We start from the raw sequence: 20,323 nt of genomic DNA, 5'->3' as shown, positions 1-20,323 counted from the left end.
CAGGAGGTCTGGTCTAGAGGGTAGAGCCTCCGTCTGCCTGAAGATAACATCCACAAGGTCGCCAGTTCGAGGCCACCGGCACCGTGCGACCTTGAAGCAGCTGACAAGCTGAGCCGAGTTGTTCCATCTGCTCTGAGCGTGGGAGGATGGAGGCCAGAATGTGAAGCCAGATCGGAACGAAACACCTTGAATGTAGTGGTTCTTGAAAGAAAGAACCTTCTTTCAAATGGTAAAAATCCCTATTTAATAAGGGATTTAAATAAAAGCCTGCCTATGTAAACCGCCTTGAATAAAGTCTTGAATAAAGACCAAGAAAGGCGGTATATAAATACCTGTTGTTGTTGTTGTTGTTATTATTATTATTAGACCTGATCATCTTTCTGCATTCAGTCAGGCAAACCATTACATGCTTCCTTCTATGTAGCTCGTATTAAACTTTGTTTTATGTGTATCTATCCCTGTCAGTGCTTCCTGGGAGGAGGCATAGCTGCTAACATCCAGCAGTTCCAGCCCTTCTGACAATAAAATAGAAACCTAAGGTCTATTCTTAGGCTCTCCAGGTATCACAGGATCTAGATCCCAATGGTAGGTTAGGGCCAGTAACACTGTTTCCAATCCCTATGATCGCAGATCAGACTTAAGAAGACTGTAGTGTAAAGAAGTTGCAAAACCATTGTAAAACATCTGCACTTCCCCCTTCCTGGGGGGAGAGAGGGAAAGGGAGAAACGTCCCCTTTCACTTATAAATTATAAATGACATCCTGTAAACCCAACCTGGTGATCTGTAGAGGTTCATCCCTCTTCATCCACCATATCAAAGAACAGCATTCGGGCAGCAAATGCAATTCGGTGCACAGTTACCTGGGAGGAAAGGCCACTGAACTCAGTGTGTCTTAATTTTAAGTAAACATGCATAGAATGTGTGTTTTCACATCACAGACATGCTCATGCAAATCACTCAGGTGTCTAAAATAATAATAAATAATAATAACAGTATTTATATACTGCTTTTCAACTAAATGTTCACAAAGCGGTTTACAGAGAGAAATCAAATAACTAAATGGCTCCCTGTTCCAAAAGGGCTCACAATCTAAAAAGATGCAAAAAGAATACCAGCAAACAGCCACTAAAACAGACAGTGCTGGGGTGAACATAAGATGGGCAGAGTTTCTACAGTGGCTAGGAGGCAGATGAATGTGTAGGAGGAAGAAAAATTCTCCTTTTGATTTTCAAGAGTAGGCAGGTCTGAGATAGGGTTGGAAAGAGTCAAAATTGAGCCCTTAATAAACCACAAAAATGGTAAGCAACCATGTTGGTTCATTAGACAAAAATCCAAAAACCAAAGTGAGGGAACGCCTTTATTATGAACCAAAGCATCACAAAAAAGTCAGCAGGCTTTAGAATTCTCCAGAATTCTTCTTGAGGATGGATGTTAACCAAAACAAAAAAGAGGCGGGGAAGACAAGTCTGGGCACCATCATGACATTTATGTTATACTTTGCAATGTTTTAGTTGGTCTTTATAAAAGTATTATCCTACTTTGGTTTAATAAACTAGTTACAATGGTGTATTTAGTTTCTGATCATGTTTAAGAGGAAGTTTAAAATAAAAAATAGATAACCAACACATGTGGATAGTGTTGTAGGCACTTCCAACACTATTTTACAGATTATGCAGAAGCAAAACTGGATTGTCATATGTGTATTTTCTAAAATAATTCATAATAAATATTTTACTATTGAAAAAGACCTACAGCAGGCCTTGAAATTGTGGAGTGACATGAAGCCTGGCAGAGGAAGATCCCCTAGACAAATCAATGCCCCAGTCATTCATTTATGGATTAAGTACTGCAGGGAACCATTACAATAGCTTAGAAAGTCTTATTTATTTGACAAAATAAGGGCATAGTTTTCAAAGATACTGGGGGGGGGGAATAGACATAATGAAAATATCATGTCACACAAGTTCTTCTGAGGCAACTGAGAAGAAAACACCCAAAGTAATATTCTTTCTTCCAAGTCACATCTTGGTCCTGTTTATTCCCAGTAGTTACCGTTTATACAGAATTTCTCTTCCCCCAAACCTGAACTGTCTCCTGGAACTCCTGTACAATGCATCCTTTCTTCACATCCTTCAAGTTCCTTCTTAAAAACCCACTCATTTCCCTCTCCTTCCTGTTTCTTTTGTGTCTATCTAGATCAATGGTCTTCAGCCTTCTTGGTGCCACAACATACATACATACATACATACATAAATGGGGGAACCTGCCCTCCTCCTGGGACTCAATCCACCCATTCCCCTCCTTGTCTCCACCCACCCCTTCCTGCGCCTCTGCCTCTTATGTTTTCACAACAACCCTGTAAGGTAGTACTCTGAGCAGGGCTGGCCTTAAGAGTTGCAGGGCATGACAGCAGAAAGAGGTTGCGCAGGATTATACGAGTAGCAAGAACTCAGTTTTGATAATTGGATTGGATCTAAGCCCTCTCTTGCACAGACTATAAAGGTTGCCACGACTCTCCAAAAGGACAGGAAGGTATTTTCTCTACACCCAAGTGGTTGACGAGTCTGATGTATTCACATCTTCCATTGTAACCTAATTATATGAATCTATCCATGAATGCCAATGGGAGTGCCCTAAGCAGTCATAACAGCTATATTGGATGGGGAGCTGGATAGGAACCATGGCAGGGGCAGAGGGCTGAAGCCTCCTTTCACACCTGGTCTTGATCCTGATACCTTTCCAGAGCAGCTGCTACTTAAGTTGTAAAAATCAAGCACATTCAGTTATGGGCTTGATGTAATGCATAGTTTGCCTCTTAATTCTGGGTTTTCAGGTCTTGCTGCTCCAAAGCCTCTTGACTGCTCTTGACTCCTTCTCTTCTCTGCTTGTATATAGAAAATGGGCATTTGCCATGGAATAAGGGCACATTTGGATGCAAAACCCACATGGGTTTCCTTATCTGTAAGACATCCATGAGTTTTTGCCAAAAAATATCCAAATACATTTTTTTCCCAGTGAGTTCCAGATCGTACACATGGGTATTGAACATGGGTTTTGAACCATGTGAAAACTCATTTTCAATATCTGCGTGTTTTGAGTCCTTGAAGGAGGTGAGATGGTGCCCTAGACCAGTGATTTTCAACATTTTTCATCTCACAGCACACTGACAAGGCACTAAAATGGTCAAGGCACACCACCAGGTTTTGACATTTGACAAGGCACACCATGCTGCCAGTGGGGACTCACATCTCCCATTGGCCTTATTAATAAATGACCTTCCCCCAAATTCCTGTGACACACCAGTGTGCCACGGCACAGTGGTTGAAAATGGCTGCCCTAGACTGACTTCCAGCAGAGCCCTCCTTTGCCACAACTAGTCCTTATTTTTGTCTTCAAAGACAGCTGACTCCTCCCCTTTGCTGTAGCAAATAGGAGGGAAGGGCTCCAAAGTGGTGTGTGTTTGAACTGCAGTTGAATCTCAGGATCTTTGGATTGACTAATGATGGAGGAAAGTAGTATTCTGACTGTTTCAGCTACTCTTGTCAGCAGCAAGAAGCATCCATGCCATCTGAGAAACCCTTTGTGGAGTGAGGAGAGCTGAGAGACTTCATTGACATTTATCGGGAAGAGGCTGTCAAGACAGTTCTTCCCAAAACTACTGAAATATGGAGTGGTTCTGTTACATTTTGGAGAAGCTCAAGTATCTATCAGAGGGACCTTGACATGTGCAGGATTAAAGCCAAAGAGCTGCGGAGGAACTATAAACCAGTGAATGAGGGTAATAGCCTTTCTGGGTGCTCCAGGTCAAGCATGCCCTTCTTCGACATTCTTGACCAATTCCCTGGTTTTGAGCATCCTATGTTTATAGCAGATTTAAAATACACTACATGGTCATGTATTATCACACTAAGAAGTTAGAAATATTGAAAGGAAAAGCTGATTTGGAATGGGTTAGTTATAAAACACATAAAGCAGAATACTTCTTTTCTTACTCATGAAAGTCCTGTGGTTTCTTTGATTGCATTGAAATGCTCCGGTGAGGCAAGATGTAGACCTACACTCACTTATTGAGGAACAAGCCCAACTGAATGCACTGGGACTAATTTATGAATAAGGATGCCTAGGATTGCACCGTAATAGATGTGAATGGTATTCAGCTGTTCTTTTTGCATAGATTGTAGTATCCTTCAGCAGTAAAGTTTTACATCTGCATTCAATTTATCTCAGAACCTACTGTGACGGATTCTTAGGCTGGATATTTGAAATCAAATATTCTGAGCTTAATTTAATTTGGATTTATAACTGCCTCAGGGCCCAATCCGGATCCGTACGCAGCACACTGTCACAAACATACTATAAGGCATGTTTGCAGGCATTCGTGCCGGCCCAATGGCAGAGGTCGCCCAGCGCAAGCTCACGCTGGGACAGTGCCAGTCGGACAGCAGTGGAGAGGTAAGTTGGGGTGGGGGGAAGTGAGGGGGAGACTTCTGGGGTGGGCGGAGGACAGTGTGGTGGGGGAGGGAGCAGGGCAGGACCGGCAAAGCTGAGCTCCAACGGATCCGGAGACCCGTGTTGGAAGCTGTCCTTACTCTATGCCAGCTAAATAGCTGACACAGAGTAGCCCCATTGCAGGGCACTTCCCTTACTCAGGGGATGGGGACAAATGTCCCCTTCCTCTGAGGAGCCACTGCTGGCTGTCTGGTGCACTCAGGATGCCATGGCAGCCATTTTGGTGCTGCAGCAGCCCTGCGTGCTGGGCAGCTCAGGATTGGGCTGTCAGTTCTCAGGTGTCAATGAACAACATCTCCATTCCCCACCCCAAATCCCATCCCCACCCCACCATGAAACCAACTTATGAAGACAATAATTATATATCAGCTAGCTAAAGACAGCTTCTCAGTTTCTTTGAAACTGCCAATACATATTCTCTTCTCAGCTGTGTTCATCTATATAAGGAATCTTGTAGCACCTTTAAGGCCCAATTCACATGTGGTGCAGAAATCTAAGTGGCAATGGGCATTTTTCCTGAAATAAGTGCAAGTCAGGATGCAAAACTCATGTGGGTTTCCTTATTCCATGAGTTTTGTGTCATAGAATCAGAGTACTCATTTGCCACTTACCATCCTCCTAACCTGTGAGTTCAGATTCTTTCATGAGGGTTTTTGAACATGTATTTGCAAAACTCACATGGTTCTTGATATCTGTGAGTTTGGTAGGTGAGACAGTATCCTACAACATCCTCCTGAGAAGCCCTTTTTCACCACAGCTCTTCCTCTCTCTGATTTTGCCTTTAAAAGGCAGCTGTTTCCTCCCCCTTGCTTGTGGCAAGCAGGAGAGAAAGGAACAAAAGTGTTGTGTGTTTGAACCGTGGTCTGAGAAACTTTAGATTGCCTTGGCTCATTATGGAGGGAAGCAATTTTCCCATGGGCATCTGAGGGGACATGCAACCTCCCCCTTCAATGTGTATGTCTGCTAATAGATATTTCACTTGTGCGTGTGTGTAAATAGCTGCTGTTGGTGTGGAACACATTAACCACACTGATGAAGTTTTTGGAGTCTTTATTTAAAACATTGCTAATCAGACTTTTTTTTAAATAAAGCTTTGTTTTCTCCCCCAAATCACTTGTATTTGTTTGAACCACTACCTACACCTTCCCCTGACCGCTCCCAGTAGCCACTGAGCATGTCCCTGATCCTTTTGGCCACCTCCTCAGGTGCTCTGTCTCTCAAGCACGGTCTGAGTTGGGGGCAGCAGATGCCATAGTTCCTCTCTGCCATGGTCAGTTCCTGTTCTGCATCTGCCTTGGGAGATGCAGAAATAGTGCAAGATGCAGCACACTGTCACTATCATGGGAACCAGCCATTCATCCTGGTTCACTTGTTTCTTGAGCATTCAAGTACTGCAGGTGCTGCAACGTGCTGTGTAAGCAGCACCTTCCACTTGCAGTTGAAGCCAATCTGGACAGCTATGGCAATGCATAGGAGATGCCATCTTGAGAATCCTCTGCCATCCCTTCAGCTGCTTGAAGGCTCTCTCCACTGACATCTTTCAATAGGTGTGGACGTAGCTGAAGTGCTCATGCTCTAGGATAGGGGATGAGAGGTAGGGCTTCATTGGCCATGTATGCAGTAAGCAGCGTTCCCGATGATCGGGTGGAATGGTGATCCAGTTGATGTGTTCCGTCTCATTTGAGTGCCCAAGAGCCCTCCTCCGTTCTCCTGAACAGAAGGGACATCTGTAGAACCTTCACATCATGGCATTTGCCAGAATCCTGCACAAACACCCAGGAATAGTTCTAGACTCCACCACCACCACCTAAAGCACTGTGGAGTTGCACCTCTTGTGGCTGAAGTAATCATTGGCCGCCTTGCTCAAACACAGGATCAGGATGTGGTTTCTTTCTAGGGTACCCACACAGTTCATGAAAGCCTTAGCAGGAAATCCCTCAATGACTGACTGTGCATCACTGAATACAATGACCAGTCCCAGAATAGTGTCTGTGATGGCCTCACAAGCCTCTGCAAAAACGGGGGATGCTGTGGACATTCTGACTGTGTACAGAGCTAGCATTGCCCTGCAGTTCAAATCTTATACCAGCCTAAAAATGGTCATGGCAACACTTTTCTCTAGGGTGATCGGCTCCCACATTGGGGTGGACACCTGGGTCAGTTGCACCCTGACCTTGCCCATTCATTTTGTGAAGGTGGATTAGGACATTGACAGAACCCCCACCACTGATTGTCATCCCAGCCATCAAAAACATCAGTCTCCCACCAGAGGGGTCTTAGGGCAGGACCCAAACAGTTACGGGGTTTGCAGTCATGAACTAATCCACACACTAAGCATTTTGGCCTCCCATCTCAACAATGGCTCTCATTGCCCACACCACCTTCAATTGCCCACACTATCTTCATTTGGGTAACTACCAATTGCTCATACTGCCTTCAATTGCTGTTAAGGATAGCTGTGTCTCTTGCAGCTGCCATTATGTCTTGCTGCTGATTTGTCTTCTCCCACAGCAAGATCCCCATGGGTTGTGGTTCTTCTGGAACACTCTGGCAATCAGGGCACTGGAGCTTATGAAGTACCTCACTTCTGGGCCTTCATAACCCTGCTGAGCTGCCACCATAAGAGCTGCTGCCATTGTAGTAGCAGCTGCTGCTGAAGAGGAGCCACCAGCTAATTTGCAGCCCTACCGTATGCCTGGTCCCACAGAAGGCTCGATCACTGCCCACATTGGTAGCTACACTGTGGGGCTTCATTGAGATGGCATGGGTGAAGAAAGGTCAGCTGTTGCAGCAGGTAGTAAATGACTCCCATCAAAGCCTGTCTCAACTTGAGGAAGCCCTTGCATTGGTCGAGCAGGACGTGGGTGTACTGGCATGCTGGTGCACATGCAGCAGCACAGTGCCTTGCTGGAAAAACTGCAGAAGACACAGCACTGATTGAAGGAGGTCCAACACTTCTGGCGGGATGTGGCACCACCTGCCCAAGTGCTTGCCCAGCTGCAGGAGATAATCCGGTTCCAGACAACCATGACTGTAGTTCCAGTGAAGGCTGTTTGCAGTAGGGTAGGTTGTGACCAAGGTTGGGGGACAGGGTGCACAACATTAGGCCTCCCACCCTTATTTCTCTACATAATTTTTCTTTTTCCCTTCCCTTTCACCATAAATCCCATGTGGAGAATAAGGATAGGTAGAGAATCCTAGAGAATGGAGGTAGCAATGCGTAGTGGCTATGGCTTGGCCCTGTGTTGGCAACAGTAGGGTCACATTCACCAGATGTGGCTGATGCACAAGGCCTCTTACTGATGGGAGTGCAGGGCTGCTCCTGCTATCTGTGATGAAGGGCTCAGAATTCCATGCACTGCTCCTTGCACTCCTACAGTTTCCCCCTTCCTTGGACCTGTAATTTCTGCTGCCTTCTTGACCCTGGGTTGTGCCCTATTGTTGCCAGTCATGTGACTAGGCAAGTTGGCATTGTCTCTCCAGGAACTCTTCCAGCATTTTCACATGGGCAGCCTTGTGTGCCAGTACATCACTGCCCACCTGTCCTTTGGCATGTCACCCGGGTATCCCATGCTCATTGGTGGTGACTACTGGTGTGTTTTCTTTTCCAGGTAGGTGAAAGGGGGCAGGGTTGGTTCAAGACCTCTTGATGCCTAAAACAGCCTGCCAAGTGCTACCCCTGCTTATCCAATGATGTGCCAGCTTCTGCTCTTCCCATTCTCCAAAGTTTTGGCTCAGCACTGCCCTCCCCTCCACATTTCATCTTCCTCCCTGTCCCCCTCTTCTTTTTCCAACACAGGAAGTGGGAAGAGAAGGTGGAACAGTGGAGGTAAATAGGCAGACAGAGATGGGCACCCCCAGTCAGCCTAAGATGACTTTTTCAGTTGGTCTCATGGATGGGCCAGCCCTGACTGGGGGGGGGGGGCATCAACCTAGTGGCCACTGCACATTAAGCCTACTTCTGCCACCCTCTGACTGGTTCCTCCTGGCAGAGCTTCCCTCACCACTGGGGTTGCGACTGGGTGAGTAGCCTGTTGACATTCTGGAGGCATTTCCTCATCATGCGTTTCTTGACCCTGTCCACGCCTGGCCCATGTGGGACCATCATCAGGATGTCTTCCCATGACTATAGGTGTTTCTATGGATGCCGAGGAAGAGGCAGGCAGAGTTGGGCCTCTATGAAGTTGTTTAAGTTCTTGTTAGTTGATGATGTGTTGGATGTTGCATGGACTTTGCAATGATATGTGTTGGATGTTGCATGGACTTTGCAATGATATGTGATATCACCCCATGCTAGCCCAGCACCAGCTGGCGCTGGGATAGCAGCAGCGGGAGCCCAGCAGTGAGGCTGGCAAACGTGCTTTAGGCACGTTTGTGACAGTGCTTGGCAGCACGGAGCTGTGCTGCCAAGCACAGGATTGGGCCCTAATACAGCTGCCCTTCTGGAAATCCTTTGCTTACTGTAAGCATCGCTTCTTGCAGATATTGGGTGTAATCCACACTGCTGAAATGCATGAGGCATTTGTCATGGACTCAAACAGGATGTAAATTGCTCTCATTGTTTCCAGGCACTAAAAACATGCCGCAGTATAGAAAGGCAATAGGGCTGCTACCATGAACAAATGCCTCAGTGCTGCTGAGCATGGCATACTCATCAAAAAATGAACTTCAGACTGAGTTCTATGTCAGTTGCCTTTAGGATCTGTTATTTACATTAGCCAAGGCATATTGCCAAGGATGCAATCCTGGACACACTATTCCGAGGGTATAAATTCCAGTGTCCACAGTGGGATCTGCTTCTGAATCGACATGCATCAGGATTGCCCCACAGATAGGTAACCTCTTACAGCACAATCCTAAGCAGGTCTGTTCTAATTTAGGGCCCAATCCTATCCAACTTTCCAGCCCTGGTGTAGCTGTGCCAATGGGGTTTGCGCTGCATCCTGTGGTGGAAGGGTCGTTATGGAGGCCTCCACCAAGTAAGGGAACATTTATATCCTTGCCTAGTGGCTGCACTGCAGCTGCACTGGGGCTGGAAAGTTGGATAGGATTGGGCCCTAAGTGTGTACATGGCTACATCTTAAATCAATTTTTGTTGCTATAAAGTGCTTCAAGATCCATCTCTTTTTTTTCTGCAAGAGGCACAGCTATTCCTCTGGAAACTTTTGAAACCGACACTTTTGCCTTGTGTTAATTAAATTAAAAAGATTGCAAAATAATTGCATTTTGCAAAAATGATTGCAAAATTAAAAAATGTGATTGCAAAATAAAATTAAAAAAAAAACTAAATGCAGAATTAAAAAAAAGATTGCAAAATAAAAAAATCTTTCAAAAAAAAAATGGAAGTCAAGAGTTTTAGTTAGTTAGTTGACCTGAGCATGACAGGAAACTCCCACCCCCTCCAGTCCATCCATAGATAATGGCTCCTTTCTGCGCTCCCCGTCCTGCCTGGCTCTCCACTTACTACGCAGTCTCATAGGACACAGCGAAGCGCATCGAAAAGGGAGGGGAGGGAGGAGAAGCTTCTATGAGTCGACAGTGAAAGAAAAACTACAACTCCCAGCATCCCCTCGCCTCTCCTGCCCGCTCTTCTGGGCTTTATGGAACCTGTAGGCTATGCCGGCGGGGGTCGGGTTCAGAGCCGCGCTTGAAGCGAGAGGTGATAACTACATCTCCCAGAGGCGGAGAGTCGCTGACGCATGCGCGGTGGAGTGCAGATGGAAAAGGGGGCGTGGTCTGCTAGCTGTCTCTCGCTCTCGGAGTGATTGAGCGAGCGAGAGTGTGTGTGTGTCCGTTTCGGGCTCAGTCGCCATTTAGTGCGGTGAGCGCCTCGGGGCTGAGGGAGCCGGCGGAGCGCGGCCCGGCTTGTGAGGGAGCGCACGCGGCCAGGCTTCGTGAACCGTCGTCGTCGTTCTCCTCACGAGGCGGAGGCTGCGGCGCGTGAGGGGAGGACGGCCGCCGCCGCCGCCGCCGCCGCCTCCGTGTGAGGGCACGGGCACGGGCACGGGCACGAGGGAGCGGCGCCGGTCCTCGAGGGCAGCAGCCTGAGGAAGGCGTCGACGGCGGGCGGCCGCTTCTGACTGAGGCAAGAACGGCGGGCGAGCGCGCGCGGCTTCCGCGGGGACGGGCCTGCCACCGCCTCGCACCCCGCCCCGCCCCTCCGATCCGGGGCCTGCCCGAGGCTCTCCTCCCGCCGCCGCCGCCGCTGCTGCTCCATGTCGGCCCCGCTGCAGCAGCAGCAGCAGGATGGATGCGGACACTGACCGAGAAGCAGCCACCCCGCCGGCCCAGCCCGCTCGCCTCCCTCCGCCGCAGCAGCGCCGCCGCCTCTCGCCGCTGCCTCTCCTCCTCCTCGCGGTGAGGAGCCTCCGGGAGCCGCCTCTGCAGCGCCCGCTGCCGCCGCCGCAGCACTGACCTCCCCGTCTGCTGCTGGAGCCGCCGCCGCGCCCTCGCCTCTCTCCGCCGCCCTCCTCCTCCGGGGCACCATGTCGGGGGGCGCCTCGGAGCCCGGCGCGGCCGCCTCCCGCTTCCTCGTGCCGCCGCCGCCCCCGCCCAAGAACGGCTCCAGCTCGGACAGCTCCGTCGGCGAGAAGCTGGGGGCCGCCGCCGCAGCAGCCGCCGCCGGGGCGGACCGCGAAGGCTCAGAAAGGGGCAGCGAGGAGTACCGCCGGCGCCGCCACACCATGGACAAGGACAGCCGCGGCGCGGCCGCCACCGAGCACCGTTTCTTCCGCCGGAGCGTCATCTGCGACTCCAACGCCACCGCCCTGGAGCTCCCGCGGCTCCAGCCCGCAGCGCCGCCGCCTCCTGCCGCGGCCGCCTCCGGGAGCATCCCGCCGGTGCTGGGCTCGCCTCCCGAGTCTGCCATTCAGGCTGCATCCGCCTCTGTCACCGCCAGCCAGGCCCCCGCGCTGCTCCTGCATCACCAGCAGCAGCCGCCTTCTCTGCCCACGCCTGCCGAGGAGCCGCCCGTTACAGCCAAGGAGGTGGCCCCGCTGCTGCTGGCCAAGGAAGAGGGCTTGGAAGCCACCCCGCTGCCCCCTACCAGCACAGCGGGCAGCACCCTCGCTTCTGCTCGGGATTTGCAGGAAGAGCGGTCCCGGCAGCAGGAAGATATCGAGGAGCTGGAGACCAAAGCTGTGGCTTTCTCTCCAGACGGTCGCTTTCTTAAGTTTGACATTGAAATCGGCAGAGGCTCCTTCAAGACAGTCTACAAGGGGCTGGACACTGAAACCACAGTGGAGGTTGCTTGGTGTGAGCTGCAGGTAATGGGAAGATGTCAGCTTGCCTTCTGGGTCCTGGGACAAGCATTCATTCCTTCCCCTGCTGCGAAGTTGACAGTCCCAAGGGAAGGGCTGTCTTCTGTATGTCCTTCGTGGAAGACTGTTTTTCTGACTACCTTATAAATGTTCCGTTGGCAACATCTTATATGATTTGTAAATTATTAAATATGAGTTAGAAAGCTTTGGTTAAGGCTAGATAGAAAACATCCAGACTGATCATGTGTCTTGTTAAATTCAGCCTTCAGGGCTGTTTGGCTTTAGTTTGGTTCGCTTCGTTGTTATAAAATAGCAGATAAAAATCCTTCCAGTGTTATCTGTATGATGCTTTCACAACTAGGGATTTGATAGGTGTCCATGGAATAATGTGGTAATGGAATACTAAAATGCACCACACAAATACAGAACATACAAAATACAAAGCATCTTATAAGATTTCAGGTTATTGTATATTCCCCATGACTTAGATTCATGTTATCTTGATAAATGGAGAGCAATCTTTTCTCTGAACCTGGGAGGCCTCAGTGTTCAGCAGCATCTTTCTTAATTTGATGGAGAAACTTTCCATCAGCCTAGTTTGGTGTCAGTATTGCAGCCTTATGATACCTTTTTTATTATGTTAGTGTGGAACCCAGGGCATATAAAATCTTAATACCATCCATAACCTATGAATTCTATAGTTTCTCCTTTCTCTCTTCCCACCCCTTTCACATTTCCAAGTAGTCTAGCTATGTGAGTGGTAAAAGAGAATGCAAGAAGGGGCTGTGAATCTTCAGTAGACCCATACTAGAGAATTGTGGTTCTTCAAAATACATCCTGTCTCTGTTCAGAGAAATGGGTTTCCCTCATGTTCTGTGTGTACATCTGTTTTGCTTCTCTTTTAATATGTTCTAATGTATGTAAATTGATACTCATTCAGGTGTTGTCTAAATTCTGTGGAATCATAAATGATAGTATGAACCAGATGAGTTTTAAGGGGTCATAAAGCATTCAGCTGTCCACAGGTTGACTGCCCTTGGGCAAGTCCTTGTGTGCACACATAGATGTGCTGCTTTCAAGAATATCATGAAGGACCTGTTTATTTTTTAACTGTAGTTAGAGGGCTGGGAATATTTCCTCCATTTCTAGGTAGTTAGCATGCCACTCTCAAAGACTTAACTGGAAATGGCGCACGTGTGAGTGGACAAGCCTCTTTGGATGCAAGGCTGACTTGAATCTAGAATAGTTCTGTTTTGGAGACCAATAATAATTGGGATGAACGTACAAAGTTCAAGCAACAAGCTGCCATGTTGAAAGTTGTGGTAATAAATCCTGCAGGTTTGTGTAAAAGATAAAAATATTTCTGCTTGGAAAGTGATGGAAGTCAACAGTTAAAAATTTTTTTGAAAGGAATAGGAAGGCTATTATGTCAGGTTATTATGTCAGGCTATTATGTCAGGTTAATAGCTGCAGTATATTATACCACAGTTTTAAAAATGTAAATATTGGAAGCTGTATGTCAGAACATCTTGTTAAACATGGAAACTAAAGTTAGAGACTTCTCAGTTTGGACTAGTTTGCTTCAGGCCAACACGTGAAACAAAACTGAAGCTGATGTGCTGTGCTGTGCTTGTAGGAACCACCAAAGACTTGAACTGGGTGGCAGCTAAGATCTATTGAAATGAAGTTTGTGGCAGGCAGAATGCAACTGGAAGAAAGATAGTCATAGGCTGATTTCTTTGACGGTCATACAGCAACCATGATGGTCAAGTGCAGGGTTCCTGTGAGGTTTCTCTTTCGAGATACTTTGTGTTGAATTTGAAACTTGAACTATACATGTGCTGATTTCTTGATGTTAGATGCTGCAAGTAATCTGTTTAGCTAAATCCTCTACTCATCATTGACCTGATAGAGTTCTAGTTTACAATTTTTGTGTTCCTCTAGGAACAACTTGTCTGTGTGTCATCTGATTTTAAAATTTGTCTGCACGGGTAACTCACCTTGGGATGGAACTAATCTGGCCTTGATCAGAATTTGAGCTTTTTTTAGATTGGGGGGGGGGGGGAAATGTCCTTTGAAACCGGAATCAAGTGTGCAGGCTGACAGCTGCACTGAAACAGTTATTATGCCTGTTTGTGTGTGGCTTGCTTAGGGCACAGAACAGGTTGGGGTGGCAGGAGTGAGATGTGTGTCCTGTTCTTGATATTGTGCTGGCTTGTTCTTGGTGGCTTAGAAGTGAATGGTGGACTTAGTTTAACTGTGGATTTGAATATGACTGGTCAAAAGTTTCAGTTTCAAGTGATAAGTAGAATTTTCAAGGCAATTGGTCTTGTTTTATCATCCTTAAATGGCTTCTTTTATCATAATGCATTGAGTTGTTTCCTTCCAGAACTGCCCTCAGTTTGAATTCTTAATGATTCAGTCATAATCAGTGTAATCTGAAAATGATATATTCTGTGAATGATCTGAACTAGAACAGTACCTCCTTTCCCATGGATTAAATTTACAAACTAACAGGAGTTAAACCACATCCTTAGGAGGCAATACTTCATTTTTTTAAATCTAGCAATTTAAATAACAATCTCCTATGTTTAGCATTTCCAGTTCTATCTAAGGATTTGCTTTTTATGATGAGCTGCAGCAGACTTTTTTTCGGTGTGAGACCAGTTGGATGAGAATACCATGAAGTGTTTGCAAAAAATTCTCAGTAAGGAAATTAAGCTCTCTGTATGTACAAGTTCTGAATTATGGTGTTCTCCTTATGTGGCCAGTTTAGTTCTACTTTTAACTTATTTTTGTAATCAGCCCACTAAAATCCTTCCAAGAGACCATTGTCTTAGAATTGTAGAACTGTATTAAGATGTGATAAGACTTGTATTGGAAGCGCTAGTAATGGTACCAAAGTTCAAGAATCTGGGTACTATTACCGTAAAATCCCTTTGAATACAGGTGTTGGTTCTGGTATAGGGTGTGATCTGAATAGAGTTCTCAGTGTTTGGCAATTGCTGTTAGGAAACAGACTGTATAGATCAGTGTTTCTCAATGTTTGTTACCTGCGGTACCACTTTACATGCTCCACCTGTTGGAAGTCCCACCAGAAGTAACTGGCAATGATGTTATCACCATTTACTTCTGGGTTATGAGACCAGATGTGACCTGACAGGTACCACTAAGAGGCTCAGGGTGGATGGGAGGGCTTTTATGAGTGCACGAAAAGTGTGTGCTGAAGCTCTGCCCGTCAAGCCAAGCCTCCTACTGCTGTTTGTCTTGCTACGTTGCTGGTCTCACAGCCAGGTGGTAGGGCTCAGGGGATCCTGTGTGTATCACTGTACAGCACCTCAAATACAGTGGTACACATAGCACTGGTTGGAAAATGTAGGTATAGATGTTTGAACATCTGTTTTTTCCCCTCACATAACTTATTACTATGTGGGAAATTTGTGCTAAATTCCTGGTCTCAGTACTGTTCTGTTGTTGTTGTTTTTATAAATGGTATAAATTTTTTTTAAAATAGAAGATTTTGGGACTCAGTGGAATAGTGGAAGAGGTTTGGAAAATAAGTTCAGTTATGTTGTTCTGTTTTAAGATGCTTTGTTTCCAATGTGTGAATCATCTTTCGCTGTTTGGAGTCAGCAGCTTGTTCTGTTGGCTTTGGTGCGAACCAAAACTGCTGCAAGGAATCTAGGTTCACTTCTTGGAGTTCATACATATGGTAACATGTACAATCGTCATTAGTAGGATAAAACCAGACTATCATATTATACTGTTTTTTCTCTGGAATAGAAACTAGCTAACTAAAATGTTTGACAATGTCTAGCATAAGATTTAAAAAATTAAAGGAAAGAATTGCTTCCCTGTCCCCAATAATATTGTCTTGTAGTCACTAAATTGATATTACTTTTTAAATCTTTTACTCCTTTGACAATTGGTTTTCAGAACAGATACTTAACATGCTTTCATCGCTTATTCAGCCTTTTTCAACCACTGTACTGTGACACACTGGCGTGATGTGAATGGTCTGCAGGTGTGCTGCAGGAGTTTGGGGAAGGATAATTTCTTAGTAGGGCCATTGGGGGATGTGAGTCCCCCACCAACAGCATGGTGTGTCTTGTCGATTGTAAAAAAAACACAAAAAACTGATTGTGTGCCTTGATAAATCTAATACCTTGTCAATGTGCCGTTAGATGAAAAATTTTGAAAATCACTGGCTTATATAGTATGGTTAATGGGTAAACATTCTTGTCTTGCCTTTTGAACTAACAGTAAGTCAGAGGAAGTAAAATGTATAACTGATTATTCAGTCATGTAACTAAAGTACAGGCCACACCCAATGAACTTCAATTAAGTCCCTCCTTCCTTTCATTGAATCAGTTTTGGGTGGGAATAAAGAGTTCATGTGTGCTGAATGCACACCTGTGATTAGCTTATTGTGCTGTGAAATCCTCAGGCATTAGATTGCTGTGGAAACTTTAATTTCTAAGGAGCTAATCCTTGGTATAGCCTGAATCAACATTTTTTTGTACTATATAAGTAGGAAATATTGTTTGTAGCTTACCAGTAGTTTTCTGTTGATGCATGCGTAAGAACTGTATAACATTTTCTTCTATGGAAATATCTGATTAAGGGAAAGTATAATTCCATGTCTTTAAGAAAAATATCTGGTTATAGAAAGAATTGAGACTACTGCAAAGTACTTTTTTGACGATGACAATTGATAGTCATATTTCCTTGTTCCAAAGGAAGGAACACTAAAATGCCAGTTTTTGATCGATTATTTTCAGGTATACATGTAAAATCTCAGGGATGGTCCCTACCCTCACTCTAGTCGGTCCATTGAGTAATCCATTGATTTAAATCAATAGTAAATCAAGTTTACTATTTTGTCAATCAAGAATTTCCTTAAAGAAATAGTTAATTGGTTGCTATTAAAACACTGCAAAGCAATGAATAGAGCTTTTGATAGCACTCATCAGCGTACTTCAAAATTTCTAGTCAGGTAGGCCAAATGCTTCTTATATTGCAGTCATCACCTTAGAGACAGGGAAATAATTGTGAAATTAGTGGATTTCTGTTTGGCTTACTGTATGTCTGCAAGGACAAAAAACAAGATTACTTCCTTGAAGAAAAAACCACAGGTTAGTACAAAATGTCATGAAAGTCCTGGAAACAAGGCTTTTATAAAAGCTGTATTTCACTTTGAGATGGAAAGTGGATGTCCATGCTTTTCAACCATAATACTCAAGATTTTCTGCAATAAATGCAGTATAGATATGGTACAAGAAGTTTAATGTTTGATTTCAGAGTAAAATACTCCCTCATTGGGTTTATTTTTCAAAGAAAAATTAGTTTGATCATGAATTCAGCCTTAAGGTAATGCCCTATGTCTGTGGTTTACAATCTTTTCATACTTTAAAACCCTTCACACCTCTAAACAGAGGCTCAGGGAGCCCTGCCAGTGCATGTGCAGAGTTTTAGGGAGTCAGCACATGCACTGAGTGACACATTGCTGAGCAGATAGCTGCCACTTATGGTATGCTTGTGAAGCCCCTGAAGGGGTCTCAGGAAGTCCCAGGGCTCCCTGGAGCACACTTTGAGAAACATGACCCTATATAATCTAAGAGTGAATGCAGAGAAATTGATGCATTCTGGGCAATATTAAACAATTCTGTCCTCGCTCTGATAGTCTTACTGTGCATAATTGTAGTAACGTAGCCAGTGCAGTAATATGCAGCCATTCCAGAGTAGCAGCACTGAAGCTTTTTCCTTCTTGCAGTTCAAAGATTTTACAAGCTTTTGCTTTGTGTTGCAGCTACCATAGTAGTTTATTTGATATACAGTATTTATAACTATTTCCTGATCCTTATGACAGTCCTGTGAGGTAAGCTGGTGTTTTCATCTTTCTCAGTTGGAAGGCTAAGGCTGACATTGACTCTCCTCTGACTGTGAAATGAGTTAATTGTTGAGTGAGATTGAAGTGGGAACTACAAGTGACACACTAGCTTCTAGTGCTTAATACTGGGAAGTGGTTTAGTCTTTCTGTGTCTGAAGTTTGTGTCTGTGCCTTGCTTACTAAGTAAGATAATTTTTCAAGAGGTACCCCTTTTAGGTTTAGTAGGAGGAGAATAACTGTTCTTTTTCACCTTAGCACAGTGTCTTTTCTAGTGACTGCAGGTATTATGAGCCCATTTGGGACAGGGAGCTATTTGATTTTTCTTTGTGAACTTTTGTTGAAAAGCAGCATATAAACATTCTTAATATCCAAGATGTAGTCCTATTAAAGAGGTAGTCTGGCGAGTAATGGTTGGGCCAAAGAGATGTTTGCATTGAATGCCTGATCTTGATAGGAATCCTTGGCAGTTGTGCATTTGATAGTTGGTATTGTAAAGGTAGTGGATAAGTAACATACAGGTTTGAGTTGGATTCCATCTTGTAGTCCTCATATGATCACTTTTCGACTAGTAGCAGAGTCATTGTCTTGAACCATGTAGTCCAGAGTAGAATCTTGTACAAGCCTCTTGTATTTTTATTCCACCTCCACAACTTTAACCTTAGTAACTAGATTTATAGGAAAGTCAAGCACCTGTCAAAGTAGATATGAAACTTTTATTTTCTTAACTGCAGTGAGATAGAGCAAACTGTCTTAGTAGTGTATAGTACTCTGGCTGGATGGTTAGAACTCCATGTAGAGTACTTGTGTGTTTGAGCCTTTTGAAGCATGCTATTGATCTAACTGTACAGATCTCCTGCATGTCAATGTCTAGAGAAAGAAAGAAGGTTGTTACCTTTTCTACCAGAACCAGTGAGTATTTTCCTGTTGGCTGGGAACACACTACTGTTTGACCTACTTTTGAGCTTCTGAACTCAACACAAAATTAGAAACTAACAGCTATTGATGTCAAAGGTCTTAAGAAATGGAAGTCCCACCCTAAACCTTCCTAGTTCCCAGTTCCTTCATTTGTACCAGTCTTAACCTCAACAAGAAAAACTATCCTTTAGTGTGGATTTGTTTACTTTTAGGAAGCTTTAAACACAGTTTAACTTTCCTGATGGGATGTGTAAAAGAATACTGTTTAGTGACTTTTTAAAAACCTCAACTTTAAATTTAAAAGTGGCAAGAAGTGTAGGAAGAGCAGAACACTAAAACTCCCTAAGTCCAATTGCTACTTCAGTCATGGTAAGGTACCCTGCCCTCAAACTGAATGCAGGAAGTAACCTTATCTAAGAATTGAGTATGGGGTTCTTATTTCCAGCACCTCTTGAAGAGGAGGCCCACTAGTTTGTGTGTCTTGCAGTGTTATCCTCAGTGTTAAACACATGCTAGTCACATGTTAAGTGTTTTTTCTAAATACTTACCAAACTTTCTGTGAGTCCAACCATCTGATTTGCAACATATAAGCCTAACTTCATTTCTGGACAAAGAATTTGAGTATGTACATTCTTGTTTTTAAATGATTTGACTTTCTTTTTATTAAAGACCTTAGGAACATTTGGAATCTGGTTGGTGATAACAGAAAATTTTTTATACATAGTGGAAGCTTTGGGCCAGACTAGATAAGATGATAGAGATCCATGATCATATTTCCTTTCTCTTTACTCTTTTTGTAAAAACAGGAATGTTTGAGGGTGATTTGGATAACAACTTTTGTCCTAAGTGAAGGGGTTAGCCCTCTTTCTCCAAAAGGAAGACTTCCTTAGATTCCAGAGTTTGATTGAATCACTTATTTTGAATTGGGTACTAGCTTTCTTTGTACGTTTAAGGTTTTAATTACAATTGGAAGGCAACTTTAGATTCAGGTTTGATTTTTGATTTCTTAAGAACAAAAACGACCCCAACCTTTTCTGAACCAGTATTGGGATTTGGATTCCCAATCCAAATTGGGATTCCAATTTGGGTTCTGTTCAGCTTCCCATAACTCCCATAATTTGAAATTTTGATTGTCTTGAAATTCTATCAAGAAGACGTGCTTGGTATGCTCTTAGTGCAGTATGGGAATAAATACCAGCAGGTGCACAGCAAATTCATTACAATGATAGTAAAACCAAATGTAGCCTTTTCATTTGTTAGAAAATGAATAAATTCAAAATATACTGAATACAGTAGAGCAGGGTTTCTCAAACTTTGAGGGAATTTTACTCCCTCAGTAAGTTCTTGCGGGGGAGGGGTTAGGGCACCGACGCAATCCCCAGGATCACGTCGCTAAGGGGGGGCGAGTGGGAGTGCTTGTGTGTGACTTTCTACACTGTAGGGCTCCAGGAGGTGCACGGAGCCCTGCGCAGCCCTCCGCAGCGCTCCCCGACGCTTGGAACCTGCAAAAGAATTGGGCGCAAAGCACCAAACGGAAGTGCTTTGCACCCACTTCTTTTGCAGGTTCCGAGTGTCGGGGAGCGCTGCGCAGGGCTCCCCGCACCTCCTGCTGCAGCCCTACAGTGTAGAAAGTCACACACAAGCATCCCCTCTTGCCCCCCTAAGAGGCACGATCCTAGGGATCGTGTTGCTGCCTCCCTCCCCTTCCCCCACCCCTTAAAGGGACAGGGGAAGTTTTATGCGAACTGG

The 20,323-nt window shown here is 44.9% G+C and overlaps 1 protein-coding gene across 5 annotated transcripts in view; it reads left to right on the top strand.

The window, feature by feature from the left end:
• Positions 1–10,509: 10,509 nt before the first annotated feature.
• Positions 10,510–20,323, top strand: part of LOC136657626 (serine/threonine-protein kinase WNK1-like) — a 128,616-nt gene continuing 118,802 nt past the window's right edge. For all 5 annotated transcript variants that reach the window (XM_066634578.1, XM_066634577.1, XM_066634575.1 and 2 more), the window contains exon 1: positions 10,510–11,775. In XM_066634578.1, the coding sequence (XP_066490675.1) occupies positions 10,996–11,775 (780 nt within the window). In that variant the 5' untranslated portion in view covers positions 10,510–10,995. The remainder of the gene's footprint in view (positions 11,776–20,323) is intronic.

The sequence above is a fragment of the Tiliqua scincoides genome, chromosome 7, assembly GCF_035046505.1.
Source record: "Tiliqua scincoides isolate rTilSci1 chromosome 7, rTilSci1.hap2, whole genome shotgun sequence".
Classification (NCBI taxonomy): Eukaryota; Metazoa; Chordata; class Lepidosauria; order Squamata; family Scincidae; genus Tiliqua; species Tiliqua scincoides.
This window is presented reverse-complemented; position numbering and strand designations above follow the sequence as displayed.